The sequence below is a fragment of the Molothrus aeneus genome, chromosome 7, assembly GCF_037042795.1.
Source record: "Molothrus aeneus isolate 106 chromosome 7, BPBGC_Maene_1.0, whole genome shotgun sequence".
In the NCBI taxonomy this organism is placed as follows: domain Eukaryota; kingdom Metazoa; phylum Chordata; class Aves; order Passeriformes; family Icteridae; genus Molothrus; species Molothrus aeneus.
The window spans coordinates 13,036,885-13,062,129 of NC_089652.1; the positions used below are offsets into that span (position 1 = coordinate 13,036,885).

A 25,245-nucleotide genomic window follows, 5' to 3' on the forward strand; every position below is an offset into this window, starting at 1 on the left:
ATTGGTATGCCATGTATGCAGCTTGTAAAGCTCTCAGGGACCCTTGGAGATGAAGAGTGCTACATAAATATAAAATATTGGTAATGTGAAGTTCCACATTAGGGTTCTCATTGTGCTGAGGCAGACTTTCATCATAAACTGCAGAGCAGCTAGGAATGCCTGCCTGGCATTTCTCTGCTCTGGGGGCTGCTTCTCCCCCAAAACCACACCAGCTTCTGGCACTTCTGAGTGACTCCTGTTTGCAGCAGCAGCATCCCCACAGGCACTGGCCTCTGAAGGATGCCTGGGTTCATCCTGCAGTGACACTGCTGCTCCTGCAACAGCATGGTCTCACTCCCCAGCCCAGGAGCAGTAGGTCCCAAAGGAGTTTCTCAGGAAGGGTAGCAAGAAAAATCATTAAAACACTCTAAGGGTAGCATACAAAGTTATTAAAACACTCTTAAAAAGCACTTGATTCTTCACACATATCAGACCCCCAGAGCTTCCTTATAGGAAAAATACACGCAAGAAATCTTGCATTTAATCCCTTTTTTCAGTTATAATTTTATAGTTTGTCTAGTTCTCTGGGAACATCAATCTTGAAACATGTGTAGCTGAAAGTGTCTTTCAATACATACTTTTAGAATTTGAGACTTTTAGAACTAGTTTCATTTTAAATGGTTTTTAAATTACAGATTATAAAAAGGAAGGAAATATTTGTGTTTCTTTCAGACAACTTTTCTTGGATTTTGAAACTATATATGAAAAATTCTCTGTGGATTATAACACATGCTAGTTTTTTCCTCTTGTTTTCTTAAATCCACTTTCACATGCTAGCTTTGTGTAGCTATGTAATATTAAGGAGCTCTTCAAACATAGTGCAACTAATGTTTGCTTCGAATAGCCTTCAAAATATGCATATAGGCAGAATTTGGGGGTTTCCCTTCAGTTTCTTTAAACACTTTTGGCTGAATCAAAAAGGAGTGTCAAGGGGCTAAAGGAGTCCCATGACACTACCACATTTTAGCACAGAGAAGTATCAGCAAGGATTTTGACTGTGATTCTCCTCTGAAGCTCACTGCAGGACTGGGAGCTTAAACTACTTGATTGTTTTACTAAGTGCCCTGCAGGAGAGTGCCCGGGAGGGTAAGGAAATAGATATGGATGGATGGATGGATGGATAATCATAATATCTTTGTTTCAATTCCATAAAGATACAGGGTGAAACTTGAGCCTAATGAATATTTTTCCAATGACTTGGATGGAGCCAGGGTTTCACCTCATCACACTGGAACTCTGTGATCTTATTGTGCACATCCCTAAATCTGGAGGGTTTTCTTTTTAAAGTCCCTGCTGTTGAAATTTGGGGAATAGAGAGCAAATTTCTTCCTCTGTATTTCAAAATAAATGTTCCTAGCCTGCAGGGCTGCTTTGCAGGTTTAAAACCATGGCCCTAGGTTATCTACAAAGCAGAAGGCAAATGATGTCTGAATATTATTGTTTTCTTCTTTAAAATCTCATTATTTCTGTAGAAGAGTGCACTTGACTTTTTAACCCTTGGGACTGGCAATAAATAATGCAGCTATAAGAAGTATAATGTGCCCATTATGTGCTGTAGTTTTGTGGTTGTGTCCTCAGCTGATCTTGAGTAGGTACCTCTGTGTCCTGTAACCTAATGTTTCTACTAATCACTCTGCTGAAACAGCCTCTCTGAGATGTCTTAGCAAACACTGTCTTACTTCTTGGACAAGAAAAATCTGTCTGGGACCTAGAGGGTGCCTGTGGGATGTAGGTGGCAAGGACAGGGGATCTCTGGATCTTGAGAAGAGACAACATCTCCATTGCTGTGTTTTGTGAGGAAATATTTATTGGGAAGGGTTGTACAGGGTTTATAATTTAAATATGTGTTGGAGCAAAAACCTGATGTTCTCTGGTTTGTGGCTGGAGAGCAAAGATACCGGTGCACGCAGCTGAGCTGCTTGCCTGGCGCCCTGCACCATCAAAGCAGAGAAATTTACCTCCAATTCCAGACTGCCTGGGTATGATGTATCACAGCCCACCCATGCCTTTGCCTCCCCATTAACTTGAAAAAGAATGCCATAGGTGGCAGTATCAGATGTTGGCTTTCAATATCTAGAGCTGCATGAGACAAAACTCACCAAGAATTCCTGAGGCTGGAAAACGGAGAGAGAAGGTCCAAATTCCGCTGTGGTGGTCATTAGAGAACCAGCCCTGCTATATCCATCGTGTTTTGCTGGAAACCTAGTGGGTGTTTGCCACAGGAGTGTAAATGGGATTGTGTGCTTGGCTTTTCATACTTCCAAATGATAAATACTTGGCTTTCAAGAAAAAGCTGTACCAATAATTTATTTCTGTAACTAGATGCCTAATATTTAGTCTTGCATTCATCTTAGTCACAAAAGGAACAGTGACCCGATTTCAGGGCTGCCAGAGTCTGATGGACTTTTTGTTATGATTTTATATAATTTTAGCTTCGCTATTGTGTGTTTTCCATAAATTTTCAAAGGTCTTTGCCCCCCAGTTACCAGATTGGACCAGGCTGGATGAAATAGAAGATGGAGGGCCAGACTGTACTGAAGTGTGCTTTGGGGGTACTTTAGAAGAAGAGCTCAGTTGGGTGAGGTGCCATAAACAGAAGTGGAACAGAGAGCCTACTCCCCAGGCATCCCAGTCTCAGGATATAAAATGTACTCTAGGAACATGAAAAGGTTAAAATGAGGTATGGACCACAGGACACAGCCACAGGGAAGAGAGGCTGCTTCACAGAAGTGTGCAGTCATGATGGACTGAAACCCTAAAGTATATCTGAAGGGCTAATAGCATTTCTGTAGGACTGTTTTGGGGAGTGTGTTTGTAGAAATGTGGATTTATGGATTTGTTTAAGGACTGCATAGATCTTTGTGTTAGATAAAGGTGACTTAAGGAGTAGAGCCTCCTTCCTGGGAGTGGCTTGCAGGCACAAGTTTTGAATGTGGTTTTTAATTTGAGAAATTAGAAAAAAGTCAGTGTGGCACAACTCCGTGATGTTCCTATTTTAATTGGATTTGCAGCTCATAATTAATTTCTTAAAAAGAGGGAGATCCTGGCCCTGTAGAAGTGAGTAGGAGTTTGCCATTCCCTTCAGCAGAAGATTTCATCATCTATCTTTTTAGTATCACTAATCCTCTGAACAGGAGAAGAGCAGCCTAAGACATGGAAAGGATCCTTCCCATTTTTCCTCCCTGCTATTGCCAGTAGTGAGGTAGGAGGACCCTCCCCCCTTTTTCATTCCTATGCTTTCTACATATGTGCACCTTGGCAAGACACACTTCCATTTCATCTTCATGTAAGGTGACAGCAGCCATTGAAGGAACAGTTTGTTTTTAGTCTTCACATGCAGAGACAGGCAGGTCTCTCTTCTCCTTCCCTCTTGTGTTTTTGAGTAGCTGCAGGAGGGCAGGAAATAAAACCTCTTGGAGGTCTCTGGGTCAAGGAGCTGTCTGACATGGCTTTAAAGGTCACCGTGCTCCTTTGCATTTACCTTGTGCACTGGCAGCCCTGCTATGGCAGCGTGCAGTCTGCAGCCCTGAGAGGTACTGTCTGACGTTTTGCTGAACAGGGCTTGGGTTACAAAGGAAAAACAAAACTCAGCTCAGGGCTGTGCAAGGCCAAAGCTGGAACACTTGGGAGAGGAGCCCCTGCAGCAAGTAACAGAGATATGTGTCATTCTGTGGGTTCCCCAGTAATCGTGCTTGGCTTTTCTGTCTCTTGTAACCTATATATATATATATATATATATATATATATATATAGCACTGTCTATTTTCAAAGTTCTTGACAAATTTTAACAAGCCAAACTCCACTTCTGTCCTAGTAGCCTATATAGTTTCCCAGAAAGCCCAGGATGCTTTTTCTTCACTCTTCTGCTCTGTAGATGACTGTATCCTTCAGACAGGCTGTACCTGCCAGATTTGGCTGAGCAGTCATCTTCTGCATTTGCTTTGCAGCATGTGTGTGGCAAATGTGCTGCAAGGCAGTTTCCCTGCCTGGCTGTCTCCGCTCTAAGGTAGGCACTAGAGAGCGTCAGAGAACCAAGAAACTACATTATCATCGAGGCTTGTTTACTGACAGCTTTTTAAAATAATCCATGAAATGTTCAGACAAACTGGTGCTCCATCACAGGCACAGGCACAGGCACAGGCCTGAGAAATCCCTTTTTTCTGAGGAGAGCAGATGCTGCTTGACAGGTAGGGTGCAAAGGGCCGGGGGAGACTGCTGCAACTGTAGTTCCAGTGCATGGGGCCAGCACTGGTGACAGTGTTTAAGGTACAGTTGAGTAACCAGCCCAGAAACAAGACACCAGCACCCTGCTCACTAAGAAGATTCTAACTTCTTATTTTCCTGAAGAAATCCTGTCCAAAGAATAAAGGGACAAGAGGTGAGTCTGCAGAAATGACCAAGCAGGCACATTCTAAGTGGGGCAGTGTTATTGTTGGCTCAGTTCCTTGTCCTGTTGGGCATTTTCCCATGGGGGACTGTGACTCACAGCAGGGACATCCAGGATGGCCTTTCTTCATTCAGGGACTGTGGGATAAATGAATATTTTGGTCTAGTCTTGCCAGTTGCTGCCCCTTCTTCACAACTTCATCCCAATGAATCCTTTAATTGAACTACTGAGCCAAATAAACTTCTCAAAGGCCAATAAAATGGCTCAACTTCAGTTGAGTTCTCAGCCCATTCTGCTGTTCTTTCTGGGGCAGATGACCACTGTGCAGCAGAGCTGCCTGTGCAGCACGAAGTCTGCAGAAACTCACAAACCAGAGAATAGCACTTTTTCATGTATTTTGCTGTAATTTTCTTTCCCTTTTCACTTTTCTTGCTCTTTTTGCCTCTCCAGTTCATCATCATGATATACATAGGTTTCCCATATCCAGATCTCACTCTTATACTTGCTGAATAGACACACTAAATATAGCAATCTGTGTCTTTGCTGTGGTCAGCTGATTGTTTCATGTGACTGGTCTAGAGATTGCAGCCTCAGTGTGGCCTGTGGTGGGTTTTTTAAGATTACCTTCTTAGCAATTTTAAGAACAAATAAATAAGTAATAATCCACTTAAAAGCTTGGTAGCGAAAGTGATTTCTGTCTGACTTTTATCTCAACTGACTGCATGGGGAAGAGTGACATGGAGTTTCTATAGGGGGAGATGCACTGGAGCATTTCTTGTGTGGGGAGATGTTAAATTTGAATGCACACCAATGCATGCGCACTGAAAAGGAAAAGGGAGTCATGATTTGGGATTCTTCATCAGAAGGTGTTAATGACTCCACAGATGTTACACCACACAGACTTTGATCTGCAGAGACTGATGTGCATTAGGAGATAGTTAGATATGAGCACAGAATCATGAAATATCCTGAGTTGGAAGGGACCCACAAGAATCATTGAGTCCAACTCCTACCAGCAGACTAGAATCTCTCTTGTCTTACCACTACACCATTTCACTGCCTTCAATGGTATTGTTAATATTTTAGGGCAGAATAACAGCTGATGAAGGTGTAGTGCAAGAAGCCTGAAGGACCAGCCAATTCAAAGAAATAAAAATGTATCCTCTCACATAATTTCTTGGTCCCAGGAGTAGATTTTGTTGTCAGAAGCAAGTAAAAAAGGTGCAGTCCTTGGGGACAGCAGGCATGAATGCTTGAGGGGAGCAGATGTGAGGCTGGCCACACAAGGGATAAACAGAATCACAAGGGGTAAATAGAATCGGGGTAAAGCGTGTGATGCAGTAGTGGTGGTCACTCAGCAGTAGTGCACTCAGTCACTCAGTGTCCAGGTGTTAATACAATCACTCAAATACTGCAGTAATACATCTGACAAGGTTGGAGTGAGCTGAAAAGCTGTTTGAAAATCAAGCTTCAACCACACAGCTGCTTAGACATTTGAGGACACTCAAGGCTTCTTCAAAGGCCAGCTGGCTGGTTTTGTTAGAAACAAGATAAAAGGTTGTGCGAGAATTTTAGCTGTGGTAAAATCTGGACTGGAACTATCCCCAGTATACAAGCCCTAAGTTATTTGCATGCCACGCTGACCATGAATTGTGTGAAGGGCTATCTGACTCGAATGGGTTAGAGGCCGGGTGGGAGGACACGGGGCTTTGAAGTTGAGTGCTCAGTAATGCTGCTGCTGCCGCGCTGACTGTTCTCTCATCCCCCCTGCAGGTGAGAAGCCTTACAAGTGCTCGTGGGAAGGGTGCGAGTGGCGTTTTGCACGGAGCGACGAGCTCACGAGGCATTACAGAAAGCACACGGGTGCAAAGCCCTTTAAATGCAACCATTGTGACAGGTAATGCAGCTCCTAGCATGGTGTTCAAGAAACCTGTGGACTTTTGTGACTAGCATGGAGCTGCCAGCTCCTAGAGACAAGAGACCTGGCTCCCAGCAAAGAGGCCCCTTCTGTCCCACTGCCTGGACCCCTGAACCATGGAGGGACCCTCTGCTCAGCTCCTGTCCTCTCTGCCTTAGTGGCCAGGCAGGCTGGCAGATGGGGAATTCTTCCTAAGCAGTCTAATCCCCCAGCACACAATAACATGTAGGACCAGGTGTAGGCCTGACTGAACCCTGCTGGTGTCTGTTGTGGGCACAGGATTCAGTTCATAGGGCAGGTCTTGTTAATACTCTTAAAGCAGAGAAGACATCCAGAGGGCCTTAGACCATTTCAGTGATGGACCTCTCCACAAAGCATCTCCCCAGCTTTCTGTCTCCTGATCCTGTAAGCCTGCTGTGCTCACAAAGGCAAAGCTCCCTCTATTTGCTCTGCTTCAAGGACTACCCCAAGCACCACTGCTGGCTACCCACATTTTGGCAGGGTGGGCCTCACAAAAACATTGGTGTATGGCAGGAGGAATGGGGAGTGTGTGGCTGTGTGCCACAAGTGGCCCAAATCTATAAGAAACCTTTAGGGAAAAAGCATTCAGTTTCCGTAACATGGTTGTCTTCTCTCAGCACTGACTCCAGGGCTCCTAAAGAAAAGACAACAAAGGGCACCATTCTCAAAAGCCCAAGCGCGATTTAGATACATTTTACCGTTCAAGTTCAGGGGGTTGTTTTGTGAAGATCAATGATCTCTGCACATTCCTGCTAATTAGTGAATCTTTTCCTACAGTTTTAAATCTCACTCTTGACATCTGTTTGAAGTGGGACATACTCTGCACCTTCATTGTGAGAGGGCCCAGATGTGAAAGCCTGACAGGTGCACAGGGCCGAGGTTCCCGAGGAGCCTGTCAGCAGCAGCCGCAGCGCTCTGGGACTCGGAAATGTGGTGTGAGCTGAGCAGCTCCTGCCAGAGCCGCCCTTGCAGCTCTCACCGCGGCTCGTTTCTGCAGCCTCACTGCTCCAGCTGCTTCAGTAAATACTGAGCTGCTCTGAAAAATCTGCTCGTCCTTGCTTGGTGCTGAGCGTTTTTGAAAGCTGGGTTCTTTCAATTTAGAAACAAAACCAAAAGAACACCCTTTTCCACATCCCCAATCCCAACTGATAAGAAATCAGGGTGGAGCAAAAGCAATTACCCCTGTAATGACTCTTGACAGCACTGACAGCATCGAACAATGAGCACTTCTCCCCCACTCACCCCCCCAGCTGAAGATTGGCAGTGCCCTGGGTGAAACCTGGATCCACTATTGAGTAATCAAATAATGTGCTTGCATCTGAACATGTTATCCAGCTAATCCTATTTATATATATTTTTAAAAGAGGCTTAAGAAAATTACCCATCTTTTTAATGCAGCACTAAGGTTCTCGACTGTGATAAGGAAACGTTTTGTAATACAATAAAGCCTTTAGGAAGCCTGTGGGTTCACCAGACCAACAGAGAATATGCGTGGAGAGAGGATGTGTGGGACATAAACAAGGGACCCCATCCTTTTATGGGAAGGAAATTTGATCATTTTCACATCCTGTCTTTCCAAGAGCTTCATCTCCTTAAGTGCTCTTCTGCCCTTGTCTCCCCTCTTCCCGTCCCCCTTCCCCCAGGGAGGGCTTCCTCTTGGATTATCTTTTGTTTTATCCTTGGATCATCTTTTGTTTGCTTAGAATGAGGGACAGGATAAGCCAAGTAGGGACCTCTGCAGTTCTGCTTTTGTTTAAGCACTTCTGTGAATGAGAACAATTATATCCTCTGTTTTAAATGTAAAGCATTGCCTTTCTCTTTTCTTTCCTCGAGTGGCCCCACAAACACACACACACATACAGCCCTAGGGTTTCTGTGTCAGGACAAACAATATTTTTAGCAGAGATCTAGAGAAATACAGCTGGTATTTTCAACTCCTTGGTCTCTTTCAGCCATTTGTTAAGTGTTCATTATTCTCCCTCCACATATTATCCCTTTCTACCTGGCTTTTCTCTTTGGCAGCAAACTCAGTCACTGCAGTCAAGAGATATATTCCTGTAATCATCTAATGCATTTTTGCTCTTCTGCTGAATCTGTAGATGAAGGGAAAACATTATTAATAAAATTTGGAGTGCTGAGGATTGTGCACTGTTAAACGCTATGCCCGTACTATTTGTGTGTGGTGATAGGAGGCAGATTTGTCCTTATTCCCCCAGTTAATTGTTACAAGCTTTTAGAGTGACAGTGCCTGTTCTTTTACCCCACTCTGCCATACTACTGTTTTTCATTTTTTTCTCATTCTCAGGCCTCTTTGCTACCACCTACTGCAGAGGTCACCTCAAGCAAGCACTGAAACATGAGCCCAAAACTGCCTTTAGCCATTTAGGCAGGCTTTTAAAGATGTGCCTTCCTGAGCCAGGGTTCCAGCTGGAGAACAGTTTCTCTGTATTTGAACTGCTACTCTTTATTGCACTCCCTCTTATCAGCAGAAGCTGTGACCACTCTCTCAGACATGCTGCCTTGTTAGGTTTTAAGGAGCTGATTGGAGCTGTTTTAACAACACTGATGTAGCACAAATCCTGTGCCTGTTGTTCAGAGCTGAAGGCTGTATCTTGGCAAACAGAGCATGGAAGGGGTGATTCAGATAGCAGAGGGGCATGATGTTCACACAGTCTGGCTGCAGTTCCCTTCCAAGACTGTTTTTAGATGTGCTTGTGTCTCTCACCCTCTGACCAATGTCAAAGGAGTATTAATGTCCTCTGTGTATAAGTAAATTTTATAACAAAAGAGATAAGATAAGATGAGATTCTCTTCTCCTGCTGTCCCAGCCCTATCCCAACACCATGCAGCCCACAGATCACATTGTTAGTCACAGCTGGCAAACTACCACTGCTTTGAGTAACATTATCTTATGTACTGCAAGTGGTGTGTGGCTTTGTGGCAGCAGAAGAGAAAGGAGAAAAGGCTAAAGTGGTGTGGAAGGCACCCCAGGAAAGTCCTTAGTGCCTTCCAGATGCCAGGGTAATGCTGGTTGTTAGCATTCCCCAGGAATTTTGCTCTTCAGAAATGCAGGCTAGGGTTGTTCCTCACACCGTGCAAGCCCTCAGCACTTCAAGGGGAAGAGTTTGACAGGGTAGTGGCACTTGCTGGTTCTGGATAAATAGGTGTTTAGGAGACAGCAGCTTAGTGCCAGACTGTTGGGATGCATATTCTTCTCTGCATATGTGCACATGTGCTCATGGTTTCCTTGTTGATAGCAAGCTGAGAGTGCACTTAGCTGGAATGAACACATCCCACAGTGAAAAATCTACAGCTGGTAGGAAAGATGGCTGAGCAATATATTCTCTCTCATTGTACTTACCTTCCCTTTTTCCTCCTTCAGAGGCTTCAGTGCCAAGCAGTATTGTGTTGCTAAGGAGATACAGCAAAAAGAGAAAGGAAGGAATCATGTCTGGGAGCAGGGAATTTGTGTATCACACATCCCTGCATGAGTTTTATAATTAGAGTGTCTTATTCTAGCATAAACTGTTCTTTCTAGGAAGAGCTAGACTGAGGGGGGATGACAGAGAAGGCTGTGATGGGCCCACGTGTGATGTGCAGAGCTGGTCTGGAACTGAAAGAGGTGTAGAGCCAGAGGTGCAGAACAAAGTCTCATGCCATGGGCAGGACTAGAGACCAGCAAGCCCCTGTTCCTTGATTTCTGAAGAGTAGTTTCCTTTGACAGCTTATCCTGTGGAGCCTCTTCCACTGCTGCCTCTAGTTCCAGAAAGAAAAAAAAAAGAAGTGTGTCCAGTAATCAATAGGATTTTTGACAGTGTGATTTAGCTGCAAAAATTTTGTATGGACTGTTTTACAGTTGAAAATAAATATCCACATCCACCAGCCTTACCAAGAGATAGAAATAATCAAATTAGTCAGCGGGAGAATGTGAAGAATTAGTATTGTACCACTTTATTAGCTATAAACTAGCAAATATGGCACTATTTTATTACCTATAAAATATTATGGGTGCTAATATGGTAGTTACTGATGTGAAGCAATGTACTGAATCTATAATTTTAACAGATCTGGCTGTGGTGTGACTCAGCATACACTTTCCTGGGTTGCATCTGTAAAAGAGACAACTGGAGAGGAAAAGCTGTACTTGGGTGGGGGTCTTATGACTAGTCCTAGGCTGAAGTGCCAGCTGGTGCATGTCTTTTTGGCAGCCACTCAAGCTGTTGTTTTGTTTTGGCAGCCCTTGTAGCCAGAGCATGCTGCTTTCTCAGTTTAAGACTGATGAGAGAGACATTGGTCCCAGGATGTATTTTGTCACTCTAGGGCTAGAAAATTCTAGCTGTGCAGAGCCTGCTGTGTTGAAAGCCCAGTGTCCAGTGTCAGATTCACGAGTGCCTTGCTGTGCCTCATGTAGGACCTTGGGGGAATGCCTCCTCCATCCTATTTGAAGTCTCATTTTTGCCATTCTGAAGGTATTAACTCCCTTGTAAGCCCTGCAAGTAGAGAAGAGATGACTTGAGCAGAGCTATGCTCATTGCTCATTCACAGAAGATGAGTAAATGACTTTTCTTGTGGAAGTTGTCTTGTTTTAAGGTTTCTTTGTCTTAAAAATGTACCTCTTGATCACCCATTTCTGTGTGTAGATGCTGATTGATCACATGTGCAGTGGAATACTTCAGCAGGACAGAAATGAAACTATTTAAAATAGTTTCATTTTTATAGTTCTCTTTCTCAGCCTTTCTCTGCTTAGGTTGTTTGTCCTTTGGGTGTTTAGATTGACTGTTCTTTTTTTAATCTATCATTATTAGCTTTTGGGGGGGGTTGTTCACTTTGTTCCTCTGCTTCTTCTTTCTGAAAACTACAAAACACTCAACTACTGCTTTTTAAAAAATGCACTTGGTGCCCATATATGAGCTATCTTGATTCTTACAATAAGCCATTTGGATATTCTTCAGACCATTATTGGTGGCTGCTTTATACTCTAGTTCTGTGGAGCACTGAAAAGATGTGCCAGGCAAATCAGTTCTGTAAGTAGCTTTTCCTAGTGTTCTTGGAGCCTACAGAACCAGTTTACTCAAAAGCCACAGGTATATGGGGGTTGGTGTGATATTTGTAGTAAATGTTTTTAAAATAAATAAGCCAGTATCTTGTGGCTTAAGGTGGACAGAAGGTAAGCCAGAATTTGCAGGGAACTTGAAAACCTCCTGATTTTAAATGCTCAGCTGAAGTTTCTAGTAGAAGTTTAATTTCTGAGTGTGTCTGAGTCCTGCCACTGTGACAGGCTCCATTTTAGAGCTGTGGGGTAGGAGCCAGAACCACTGCCTGCTTCTCCTGTGGTTTGCTGCCGGTGCTGTACTATCTGAAATGGCACTGTGATGGTGAGTGTAATGGATTGGTGCTTTCAATCCCATATCTAATGGCCATGGAGTCTATCTCATCAGGATCCAGCTACATGTTCAGAATGACAAAACATTATGTTTTATTATGAGATGGGAAAGTCTTTGTGGATAAAGAACAGAAGTTGAAATCTCAAGTCCCGGCTTTCTTTTTTTTCCTCTGGTTTTACCACACCTGTGTGATTTACAGCTTCCTTGCCTTCTCTGTCTTTCAATTGTCACTCCTATAAAATAGGCATAATATTTTCTGTCAACATCCTTCAGGGAGATAATATTCATCAGAATCCACATATTACCACCCAGATTCCCAGCTGAGAGGAAGGGAGAGATATGAACCCCGATGGATTGTTAGCCTCCAAATTCTGAGAGCCAGATTTCCTTCCAGTTTGGAGTTAGAAATGAGAATTCATCTTTCAAAACTAGCATCATTCTTTGGTGATTTTGCAAGGAGTGGGCACTTGAGAAAGCTGGTATTCTGAAAAATGGTGTTGCTGAATTAAAGTGATTTGTTTTAATTATTTTTTTAATATGCAAACATATGCATGCTGAATATTTGGTTTTATAGTACAGCTGCATAGATGAGCACTCTTCCCTGATATCTGACTCAGTGAAAGAAGTGAGAGGGAGAGGAACAGGGAAGGTATAAAAGTCATCTCTTTAGGTGCTGAAGAGCCAGGATAGTTGCCTATCTGTGGTCACAGCGGTCGATCACACAGGCTTTGGTGGCAATCCATGGATAGCTCCAGGAATGTCTCTAAACTGGGATATGTATTTTCTCCTGTACATAACAAGGAAGAAGCAGAATCCCTGTTTTCCAGAATCCTATACTTATTTCATTTCCTGCTTGCTTTATGTTGCAGATGTTTTTCCAGGTCGGATCACCTCGCCCTCCACATGAAGAGACACATCTAAATATCAGTCAGCTTGGCATGGATGTCATCTGGGCTAAGTGTTGTGAGATGAAAGTGGAACTCAAGTTACAACGTGCTACCTTACAGGAGAAGAGAACTTGATCCCGTGTAACCCTCTGTACAGGGACCACATGCTCACAGTGTCATGTTCCCAGTTACACTTCAGTTCCTACATCGGTTCTTTTATGCCTTGCCCCAGCTGGATGGGAGAAGATGCAGGCAAGGAATTGGTATAGAGGTGAAGTCAGTGAAAAAGAACAATTACTTACAGTACTTCATCCCTCTTGGATTTGTTTCCTGTTTTTGCCAGTGGAAATCAAAGAAAACAGAGGAGGCTTCCCTGCAGGTGGACGGCAGTAAGAGGGGCTTATCTAACTTGCTTCTCAGTGCAACTCAGTAGAAGAATATGTCGTCTTGAAGTTGCATATTTGTAGCACTAACTTTCTTTTTAAATAGATGGGGTGAAAACAATGACCTAGAAAACCAAATCCCAGTTTGGTAGCCAAAATTAACCTCTTGGTTTTTTTGTTCTTTCTCTGAGAATTCCTAATTTTCAGTGCATCAGACTTCTCACAGACACTTTGACCTGCCTTGGTTTTGGTTCTTCTTCCCAGAACTGAGCTATTGAGATCCTTTTAAGTCAATACCAGTGGCCTTAATGGCAGTAGACTGTGGAGTGACACTTGTGACACAAACATCCTCTTTTTGGCCTGAGTTTATGTAGACTTCATGGAGGATTATATTTTTGTTGGTTGTTTTTTTTTTGTTTGTTTGGTTTTTTTTTTTTGGCAATTGCACAACATATGCACTAGGGACTCTGGAAGCTGCTGCCACGATGGCTAAGTAGCCAAGGGATAAACCCCTGAGATACAGCACCTAATATCTCTGTAAGCCTCACCTTATTGCCATAGCTAGGACTTCTTGTTTATTTTTTGAACAAAAAAACTTTAAAAACTTGTTTGGAAGCTTAAACCTTTTTTCTCTTTTCTCCACAAACAAGTGATCTTCAGAACTCCTTGTCTTCACCTGGATATCAGTCTGGGACTGGCCACACAGGCATGACTACAGGATTCCTTCCACATCATGTGAGCAGATTAGCCACAACCCACGATGATTTAGTGGTGAATTATGTTGCTTTTTCTTGCAGTTCTTCTATTAACCAATTTAAAACATTAGCCTTTTGTTTCTGTAAAGAGCACCTGCAGATGTTTTAATTTAAATCTGTTTGTTGAGCATCTTACACACAAAAAACAACCCCCAAGCCAAAAATCCTACTCCAGTCTCTGAGTAGGAAATCAAGAACCTCTTCCAAGTACAATGGCTTCATTCAGCATTAGCCTGTTAAAGAAAATATCAAAGTCCTGCTTTTCTGTTCATCAAGTTGATGCTGTAGCCCACTCCTATATGAAAAAATGTAACCATGTGAGCGGTGAAGGAAGGGATTGGATTTTACATACAGCAGTGAGGCATTTCCAAATGATTGGTCCAAAGTATTACTAACCTAGAGGTCCATTTTGGCCTACGGTGTGAATCATCAAGGAGAAGTGGAGGTCTCATGCTCACCCTTCCGTCATATTGATAATTTGATTTCTTTGGCTCAAAGTGGATTAAAGTCTTCATTACAAAAGGAAAAAAAACCCTAAAAAAATGTATTGCCATAACTTGTATTTGAACCTATTTGGCACTGGCCCTGACTCCAAAGACTGCATTTAGGACCATGAAAATGGCGTATGCAAGCAGGCAGGCGGTCATTAGGTTGTATATTTTGTATATTCTCGGACCATCCCTACAAGATGTGTCTAGAAATGAAACAAAATAGCGTGTGGTCCACAAATGGTTGCTGCTCTTTTATAATGTATTAGCCAACTGCCCTTCTTTGACTGTTTTGACTCATTGACTGTTAAATATTTCCCTTAATTTATGTTTTGGGAGGTAAAATTGTACTCCAAGGGGAAAAAAGAGCAAACAAGAAACTCAATAGATGTTTTTAAGAGCCGTCACCGGGATCCTTGGCACTTGAATTCTCAGCATTTTGCAACCTTTGGTTCCAGTGAGAGATTGAATTTATTCAAAAGATGCTGGTTTTCCTCACAGTTTTCACAAAACACTGTGACTGTCAACTGAACACTTTGGGGACAGGGGGGAAATACGATGTCTGGCCCATATGGCATGAAATATGGACCAAAATCTAACCATCTTTTAGGGGCAATGATGTAATATTCATGATAAGAGCATGAGAGAGAGTGAAAGAAAGTCAGAAAGAAAGAGAGAGAAGAAAAATTTGAATTTATTCCAAAGATTTAAAACTAACTATACTCTATATGTGTATATATATATGCTTATATATATATATATGTATACATTTAAAAATTGCAGAGCACTGCTTGCTGACAATCTCGTATTTCTCTACTTCTGTATTTGCATACTTCCTATGGCCATTCCACCCAGCTGTTCCACTGGGACTGAGGGCCCTAGAATCCAATTTGTGTTGGAACAAATAGAGCATCCTGCCAGATCACAGAACCACAGAGTGTCCTGAGTTGTAAGGGACCCACAAGGATCATCAAGTCCAACTTCTGGCCCTGTGCAGGACATCCCAAGAATCCCACCATGTGCCTGAGAGTGTTGTCCAAATGCTCCTTGAGCTCTGGCTGGCTTGGGGCTGTGACCACTTCCCTGGGGAGCCTTTTCTGGTGTCTGACCACCTTCTGGGAGAAGAACTTTTTCCTAATGTCCAGCCTGAACCTCCCTGACACAGCTTCATCCCATTCCCTTGGATCCTGTCACTGGTCACCAGAGAGCAGAGATTAGTGCTGCACCTCTGCTGCTCCTCAGGAAGATGTCTAATGGGAACTGAAACCTCAGCTGTGTGAAACTGTAGAGCATCCAGTGAGTGCATTAGATAAAAAAAAAGTATAAGAGAATCCTTGAATTTCTTTACTGTAGTGTCCTAAAATTTATGCTCTCAAATTCTCCACTAGGATATTAATTGGCTGTGAACCTGCATAAATATCCTCCTTTGCTCTCTGAACACACCTGCCTTTAGGCGTGCTATCAGTAGTATACAACCTTAATTATTAAGTGATGCTTTAAGCACCAGACTCTATTTAAATTGGAAAAAGTCAAGCAAGACTGTTTTTTAGTTCCAGTTGTCATTTACAGTCTTGTTGGCATCTTATTTAAATATACCAGAACAAGGGCCCCAAGGGAAAAAATGCTGAAATATATCTTTACTTTGTTCAAAAGGCAGGCCTACATCTAAATCCTGGATACAAATAGCCTAAAAAACATAGAAAAAAGGGGGGTAAAAGGCAGATTTCAGGTTTCTCAGGCTTTGTAGCAGGTCTTCAACTCTGAAGCCAAAATTTGAGCTTTGAAACCACCTCTTATGTTTGAAAAGGGTGATATTTTTCAGCTGTATATATGGTGTACCCAGTCAATCTCTTGACTTTAGTTTTTGGGTGCTTATATGCAAGTGTCGTATTCATTATTAAAATTTTGAACCATAACTTCGGTATTTTATAGAAGGAGTCTCCATTTTGGAAAGGCATAAAGAGTGACACATTCCAGGATTGGGGTTTTTTTTGCAATGACAAGTTTTGTTTCTTTGCAGATATTTTAAGCTGTACACTTCAAACTTGTGTAGTCTGTTATAGCTAGTTCCTTTTTGGGCCTGTGTCTCCTTGCTAAAGTTGTACAGTTGTTCTCTCTCTGTAAATTATGAGTAGAATCAGGCTAAAGAGGAAAGGCTCTGTGTAAGGCTTCTTGAAAGCAAACCCATAAATTTGGTGACAGTTGAGGACAGTTATCCAGCTGTAGAAAGGAGAACCTTTACCTTGTTTCCTTCAATGTGAGATTTATGCCTATTTACAAAAGAGGAGCCATTATAAGAAAATCAGATGGTTTCCAAGGTTATGGAACTATAGGATGAAAACAGATTGACCTAAAAGTCTCCCAAAATAGTGTACACAGAGGAAGCAACTAAAATAAATGTGAGTTTTTGTGATTAGCTAAATAATATTTTGGATCAGAACAGTCAATCATAGAATCCTGCATGTGGAAAGGGGCCTCCAGAGGCCATCTTAGCCAACCTCCAACTTGAGCTGGTTGCTCATGACTGTATTCAGCTGAGTTTTAAATATCCTCAAGAATGGAAATTCTGCAATCTGTCTGTCCACGCTGTTCCAATATTTAACCACTTTCATGGCAGAAGAAAAAAAATAATTCCAAAAATCTGTGTGTCAAGTAGGAATTTTTCATGTTCAAACCTGTTTTCAGGCCTCTTCCACTGTGCACCTCCAAGAAGAGTCTGGCTTCTTCTCTACGGTCTTGGTTAGGTATTTGGAGATAGCAATAAGATCTACACTTACCCTTCTCTTCCTAAGGCTGCATCATGTCTCTCAGCCTCTCTTCATCCATCATGTGTTCCACTGCCTTCGTGGTGAATCTCTGCTAGACTCGCTCCCATATGTCAATCATTTTAGTGACTGGGGAGACCAAGACAGAATATTCCAGGTCAAGATATGCTTTGTATGTGACAGTGTTGATAAAATATATTTATTCTGGATTTTTCCATTATCTGAGACAACTTAAAGTCAAGATTCTATTTTGAAAACTGACTAATAAAAAATAATTTAGGAAGCACTGTTATAAATAGTTTTCTAATCAAATTTGCCAAATCTGTGCATAAAAGTATGCTTATAAAAATATACTTCTGTACCACCAGCTTGAGCCCTAGCTAGCAAGATTCAGTTTTTCTCAACATGATCATTGATGGTTCACTTTGAACTAAAAAAATATATTGTTTCATTTTTACTATATCAAATATGAAGACATGTGATGCTGTATTTTAGTCACTTCTTACACTAAAACTGCACTTCAGTACATCTTTGTTCTGTTTGGTTTTCCCCTTAGGAGATAAAGAGCAACATAAAATATCAGATATATTTTATAGAGATTGGTCTGAAAGTGGATGGCAGAATCCAGAGTAATTTTCATTATGTCTGAGTTGTTCTTTTTCAGTAGCTAGTACTCAGTCTAGACAATTACATTACCTGGCTAAACTAGCAACTGAAGTGAAATTCTAGATTCTTTCAGTGTCTTGGACGAGGCCCTGAGCAGTCTGATCTCACTAAACAAAGGGTTGAATGTTGGATTTGGTGACCTCCAGAAGTACCTTCCAATATTATTTTTTCTGTATTTCTATGATTCATTTCACAGCTTTTACTTATTAAATGTTTTCTGGTTCTATTTCTTCATACTCTTGTGCTGATGAAACAGACTGTAGGGCAGATCTGTAGGTTTTTTCTTGAATTCTGAGAGTTTCATTCTTGTTAAACTTTATAAGGTTTCTTCATGAGGGAGACCTAGAGAGGAAGAAATCTAAAAAGAACCCAAATCCTTAGCAAACCAGTTTGAAGCAATATCCTACCTTGATATGTGTCACAGCCAGATATTATGGAAACAAGTTTGCTAGACTGGAAGACCCATGTGATGTCTCAGAAATGGTTTCCAGGACCTGAAATCTGAAAGCCAACATATTTCTACAAGGGTGAACATTTTTTTTTCATTCATTCTTATTTTCCTCAGACTTTTTGGAATTGCTGTTTTTCTTGGGGTAGCACATTTTCATTTAATGCATGGGAAGCACTGACCAAACACAGACAGGGAAGAAGAATCTGAATGCAAGAGGATCCCTCAGTCCTTGCTTTCGGAATTGTTTTAACTTCAGGCATAAAAAAGTAACTAATCACCAGGGTGTGTAGCTAAAATGGAGTTGATCAATATGCTTGTTGCAGTGACTGAGTATATCGTAGTTGTGACCTTTCTGATATCTACAGAATCAGGCTTTCTCCCTCATTTTTATCTGACCCTAGACAGTTTGGGGTTTGTATCTAATATAAAGGTTGCTCCTCCTATTTAACACACTATTTGTCGGTATACAAAAGAGGTGGTAATTGGTACTTTTGGCAAAGGTGATGAAGTCCAACTTCCTTAAGTGTTTCCCTTCCTCTTCTCTTAATGTATGTCAAAATCTTTAAATTAAAAAAAAAAGAGGAAAATTTTGTAAATAATTTAATGTTACAAGGCCAGCACTCAGTGGATCAAGGGCTTTTACTCTTGATTTCATTCAGGACTTGGCACTGTCAAGTGCAAGTCACACAATGACAATTCTGTCATTCCATCCAGTGAGACTGTTTTTGAGCTTTCATATCCTGGGCGATGCTCTAACCCAGAACTTCTGAACAACTTTTTGCTGATTTCAGATAGAATTGCACTTGTAAAAATATCTACATACCAAGAAAGAAAAACAATGCTTGACAGTAACTATTTAACTTTGTCTTGAAAAAAACAGAAATATTTTTCTCCCAACATTGACAAGTCTTGCCTGTCTTTCATTAGCATTTAAACTACACTTTAATGAATGATCTTTTCCAGATCAAGCTTGGATATTTTTCTTCCTTTTGTCACACTTGAGTCTCTTTTTATTAATAGTTTAGGGATGACTACTGCAGTCTTTCTCCTCCACAGCTCTGCACAGCCTTCAGTGGCAAGATTTAGCATTGTGAGGACTGTAGGATCTGGCCTACCAGGTACTCAGATCTGTGTTGTAAAGCTGAGAATTTCCTCCTCCCTTAGAGTCCTCCCTTAGAGGAAGAAGTCTTGAGAATACTTGTGCTATATAAGTTATATATATAATGATATAGTTGTATATATAAATTATATACATAAAAATGTCGAGATAGGGAGTAGACTGCCTTTATCACCTCAAGAATGAGTTTCCCTACCTGAAAACTTTCAAATGCAGGCGTCATTTTAGAAACAGGGTTTTATAGTTTTCTTTAATGCTTGTTGATGGCATTTTTGGTGTAATAGTTGAAGTTGGAATCTGTGATTTTCAAAATGAAAGCTTTGATTACCTTTTTTTTAAAGTGCTTTGGTCCTAACTTCTATATACTGCCAGAAAACAGGTTCTCCACCCTATCTCTGTGTGGGTGTGGATGTACAACAGTATACTGTATATACCTACACAGAAGAGCAAACTGAGCTACTGACTTACAGTTTTTAGTAGCCAACTGTGCCTATTGCTTTCATTTAAGGAGGGCACTAGCTGTTGCCACTGCATTTTGGGAATCATGTCAGCTTCTGTAGGAAAGTTTTCAACAGTGCTGGGAAATACATGTTGCTGTGTACTGTGAATGAGTAGGCTGCAAAATTGGGGATTGGGAGGGGAGGTGGGAAGGGAGGGGGATAAGGGCTTCGCATGTACACACTAAAGGGAACTAGAATGGACAGAAACATGGGAATTTTAGCCTTTATTGTTGGGCTTTCGGGGAAATGAAAAGCTAACATGCAGTCCCTGGAAGGCCTGAATGGCTGAAGGGCTGATCTTTATGTTTTGCAACATATGTTTTACCCATCACTCTGTATTTAAATCCCCAGACCTGTCAGATTCTGGAAGTAGATCAAAACACTGGTTTAAACACTACTTTGTTACCAAGGCCATGTCTCTACCAGGGAAGCTGTCCTGCATTAAAATCAGTCTAGCTAAATCACTTTGTAGCTGCACCTGTTATGTGATTGCCTGGATCAAGTTTGCATTGGCATCCTATGCAGTTAAGCTGAAGTGTAAGAAATGCTTCAACTAATTAAGATACCTCTACAAGGAAGGTTCTTGCACCAGTTTAAGTACCTGGTTTTGAAATCATATAAACCATAATAGCTTTTCTCTTAGAAACAAGGCCTTAGTTTGGCATGTCTGCTCATCTAGTTGAAAAAATAATAATGCAGGCTGAGATTTTTTTTTTTTTTGCTTTTCAAAGTGATCTGTTTTCCCTTTTGTTCTTTGAAACTTTTCTTGCTCTCTACCACACATTAGATTTTTGTTTGCGGAAATTTTGTTTAACAACAAAAACAACAAAATGTATGAATGCTCCCTATTAAAAAAAAAACCAAAAAAAAAAAAACAAAAACAAAAACAAAAAAACAAACTACATTGCTTGAAGGACTTTCATTTTGCACTATAATTTTTCTTTTACCAGATGTGTCTGACAAGTGCATTTTGGAGATGCCCTCGGTCACGTTCTCTCAGGCCTACTCTGGTATTTCTAATATATCACAGAAGTACCCAATCTTGTAGCCCTCAGTTCTGCCTTTTTTTGACATTTTATTTTTTTTAAGCTTTTTATATATATATATATATATATATAAATATATTACTTTGTCAGTTTTTTTGCTGTACAAAAAGTCTTAAGATTTAAAAATATTATTTGTATTATATGATGGTGGTATGTTAATGTTACAAAATTATTAATGAAGAAAAAATTTATTTTTGTTACTGGTCTGTTTCATAATTCTTTTTTAAATTGGTATATTGTAAGATATCTATGCAAAAATGTTATGTGACGCATTTTTATTTAAGAATGTAATATGTGTAATAAACTGTAGAATGTGTTTGGCCCAACAGTGTTTAGTGTGCCTTGTACATTATTTATTTATGAAAACTTCTGTGAAGAGTGAAATGGCTTTTGGAGTTAAGGCTATGGTCCTGTAAACAGTTACTGACATATAAATACAACTTCTAAGTGTGCTTTAGCCCATCAGAATAATATTTCTGGATTTAAGTAATTTATTTTTAATGTATTTTGTAACAGTTCAAGTGTTGCTTATATTCATGCTGTTTCACATGTTGCTTTTGGAAAAGATGCTCAGGAAGGAAGTTCTTATTCTTAAAAGCTGACCGAATTTGGCTTGTAATCCTGCTTCTTTTGGAGTCAGTGATTTCTGTTATTTGATAGTTTACACTTGTTGAAGACTTCAGCCAGTATTATTTTTGTAAAAGACACAGAGAACAGTTGTGTTTTATTTTCCATGCTTAGCTTTACAACATATGTCAGTCAGTGGTCAAAACAGGTCTAGACTTTGAGGCTCCCGAGAGCTTGTGCTGCGCTCTGGTCCATGTGTCAGGCTGTCTCCCAGGAGTGCAGCATTGTTCTCTTTCCCCGCCTCGGTCATTTAGTCTCCCTCATTAATGTCTGCAAAATTGCAAGCACAATTGAATCCACCTGGATGCTCAAGTACTAAAAACATATTTAGGCAGTAAAACCAGTTATTTTGAGCACAATTACTTTGCAGTGTCATGACATAAAATGAAATTACTTTTTCAAGACGGGCCAATATCCCTTTAGGTTTTTGCTGCTTGTGCTCACACACTGCAGCAGTGTCAGTGGGGATTGCAGCAGGACATTCTGTAGGGCCCATCTGATGCCAGCTGGCTGAGTTTCCTTTCTGGGGCAGCATGCCTCACTTGGCCTGTTGGGGAACCTGCTAGGATTGTTTATGTCAGACAGACAGAGGGTAGGATTCCCCTCCTGACACCTGCCTCTAGAAGTCAGATGATCACTCTAGCCTGCCCATTTATACTTCCCTGTAGCTAATGAAGAGAGACATATCCAGAGGTAACTCACTCCAGGGGATGAGTTGAAGGCAAAAGGAACTGGGGTGTTGTTAAGCATTTCTGAAAAACCATATGGTCAAGTTGGAAGACAGTGAAGAAGTGATGCCCATGGCTGCTTTGGTTGCTCAGGTTGTACCAGGTGTTTAACGATGGATGTAATTTGTAGTCTTTGGGTATATGTTAAGAAACAGCTCTTGAGCACTGAAAAAGGGCTCAGCACAGGTCCAAATTTTGGGCCTGTGTTACAAATGGTCAAAACTGGATCATGTTCTGTCTGCTTCAGTGTAACAGTGCCATCCTGGTGTCACAGAGTTTGAGTGATTGAAAAGTTGTCATAGCTGAAAAAAATGATCTCTTTGTTGTGGATCAATTGGTATGATGTAGGTATGAATGGAGTTATGTTTGACAGAATTATTTCTGCAAATAGAATTTTCACATTATAACTTTTTTCCTTTTAAAGACAAGGTCTAGGTTCCTTTACTTTCTCTTTTCCTTGAAAACTTCTGCAAGCTTTTAGCATCTCACCTACCTTGATCTGTCTGACAGTTACATATGTCTGTACATCTAGACAAAAATACTTCTAGTGTAATTTAGTCCTTTGCTCTCCACCTGTGAGAGGAACATCCAAAGACCTTTTGAAGGGCAGCACAGTGTGAAACCCAGCTGGAGGGATGATTATCAATTACAGGTAAGCATTTAAACTGGTTGTTTTCCAGGAAGTTTCAGAAAATACGATGCTTTGCTATCAAACACGTCCTCTTAGAAGCAAGTAGGTTATTAATCTGCAGGAGTAGCTGTCAGACACTCCCTGGGCTGGAGGCCAGGGAAAGGACAGAAAGTGAATGAACTCCTCCTCTTTGAAATTTTTCAGTAGCACACAGTCACACACCTTGGGCAACTCCTGATGTTGGGTACAGAGTTTTCTGAGGAAAGAAAAATTCATTTACTTCTAGGGTTAAACTGTACTTGAGCCTTCTGTTGAGCTCATCTGATGCAAACTCACCATGTGCAAACTTAGCACGACATAGAGTCATAGAATAGGGTGGGCTGAAAAGGACCTTAAAGATCAACTGGTTCCAATCCCCCTGCCATTGGAGAGGATGTCACCCTCTAGGTCAGGTCAGTCAGAGCCCCATCCAGCCTGTCTTCAACACTGCCAAGCATCCAGATGGGGCATCCAGGCCTCCCAGGGCAACCTGTTCCAGTGCTTCACGACCTTCTGAGTAAAGAATTTCTTCCTAATACCTAATTTAAGCCTGCTCAATTTTAGTTTAAAACCATTACTGCTTGACCTGTCACTACCTGCCTGTATGAAAAGTCCCACCATGCTTTTTATGAGTCCTACCAGCTTTTTAAGGTACTAAAAGGCTGCAATGAGGTCTTCCCCAAGGTCTTTTCCATGCTGAACAACCCCAGGTCTCTCAGGTTTTTCTCCCCTCTTTTTTTAAATTTTTTTTTTAAATTATGATTTTTATTTTTGACTTTACTAACCTTTTTCCAATGAATGTAAACAAGGAGAGAAACATTAAATGTGAATGAAAGCAAAGGTTTGCCACCAGAATAATGTTATTTTACCTCTTTTTACAAATATTTGTAATACTTCTGGGTTTAATTGGTTTTTTAAGATGTCAGTTTTGATATGAAATAAACAGTTTTTCATTAACAGTTACTGACCACCTGGCTGGAAATCTTTCCAAAGGCCTAGTCACAAGCCATATCTACTGACTGAGAGCTCAAGTGCCTCATCATGTGCCTCTATGGTACTGAGACCTAACAAAGATCATTGGAACAATTACTTCCAGGGGCCTTCTGTGTCCGTGGCTTGTCCATGGACTTCACTTTCCTGGAAATCTCTTGTCTGAAATCATAACAGCCACATCCTCTTTTCACAGAGCCTTCCTCATGTACCTCTGTGCATGGTTTCAGATTCATTATCTGCTTCTGTTCTGTCAGTTTAATGTTCACTGATGAGAGGCAATAAAACTGAACAAGACAAAGATGCTGCAGCTAATTAGTCTTGAGGTTAAAATCCTTCAAGGCTTTGAATCCTCTTCCAAACTCAGTCAAATTTACCTTTATCTGCTGAATTTCTGCTGGGCTTTTTGGAGGTGCAGACTGAACAAAAGTACCTCAAACAGGTAGAACAAGAATTCAGCTTGAGATTCCCAAGTAACATAGAGTGTGGGAGCTGGGAAGCAGAGTCCCACTCCAAGCAAATGTTTGCCTTCTGGTTTGAAGATCTTATCTAGTATTTCTAATTTACTGAGGTAATCAGGAGGCCCTTCTCTTCTCAGGATTCAGTCCAGCTGATGTCATGAAACCTAGGACTAGTACTAAGCCCACAAGTAAAGAGAAGTGTAGTTGAGTGATGATACCATTTTAAAAGTGTTTTGGAATATTAAGGAAGTATCTTTGAGAAATGGGAACTTTCCTGCCCTTCAACAAAAGCTTCTTACCCTTGCAAAATAAATACAAGTACCTAAAATTCATCAATGATAACCTTGGCCTTCTCAGGTGAATATTTTGGTCCCAAAAATAAATGTTACTTTCCACCTCCTTCCTGTGACCCTGAAATAGTGTGGCTGGCTTATGGTGCAGAAGGAACTGCTAGAAAGAAGATAGTTTGGAATAGGAAGGAGGGCACAGCCCTCATGATCAAAGAAGAACACCTGATGCTCTGGGAAACAGTGAAAGCTGTAACCTAAATACAGTTCATGAGCTGTGGCACAGAACAGAAGGACTCAGCTACAGATGTTTGTCTCCATGTAAAGTCACGTAAGGAGCAGCCAGGCATCACCTCAAACACCCTGCAATCCCAAGCAATGGTAATTAATAAACCTTAACTCTTTCCATTCTGTTTTTATTTTCTGATGCTTATCTTGCTAGCGTTTCCCCAAATCGTCTCAGCCCACTCCTCATTTCTCTCCTTTTCCATATTTTCATGCTGCCAGAGGACAGTTTCCCGTCCCAGCCCTGCGGAGAGCGGGGCCCACAGCGGGGCCCCTCAGGCGCCTCACGGCCGGGCCCTATGGGGAGCCCGGACCCTCAGAATGGCGCCTGTCTCCCCTCAGGTGTCCTGGCACAGCCAGCCTGTCCTGTCGGGCACCTTTTGGCATTGA

The 25,245-nt window shown here is 41.4% G+C and overlaps 1 protein-coding gene across 2 annotated transcripts in view; it reads left to right on the plus strand.

The window, feature by feature from the left end:
• Positions 1-12,678, plus strand: part of KLF7 (KLF transcription factor 7) — a 57,002-nt gene extending 44,324 nt beyond the window's left edge. For both annotated transcript variants that reach the window (XM_066553596.1, XM_066553597.1), the window contains exons 3-4: positions 6,200-6,323; positions 12,619-12,678. In XM_066553596.1, the coding sequence (XP_066409693.1) occupies positions 6,200-6,323; positions 12,619-12,670 (176 nt within the window). In that variant the 3' untranslated portion in view covers positions 12,671-12,678. The remainder of the gene's footprint in view (positions 1-6,199; positions 6,324-12,618) is intronic.
• Positions 12,679-25,245: the final 12,567 nt, after the last annotated feature.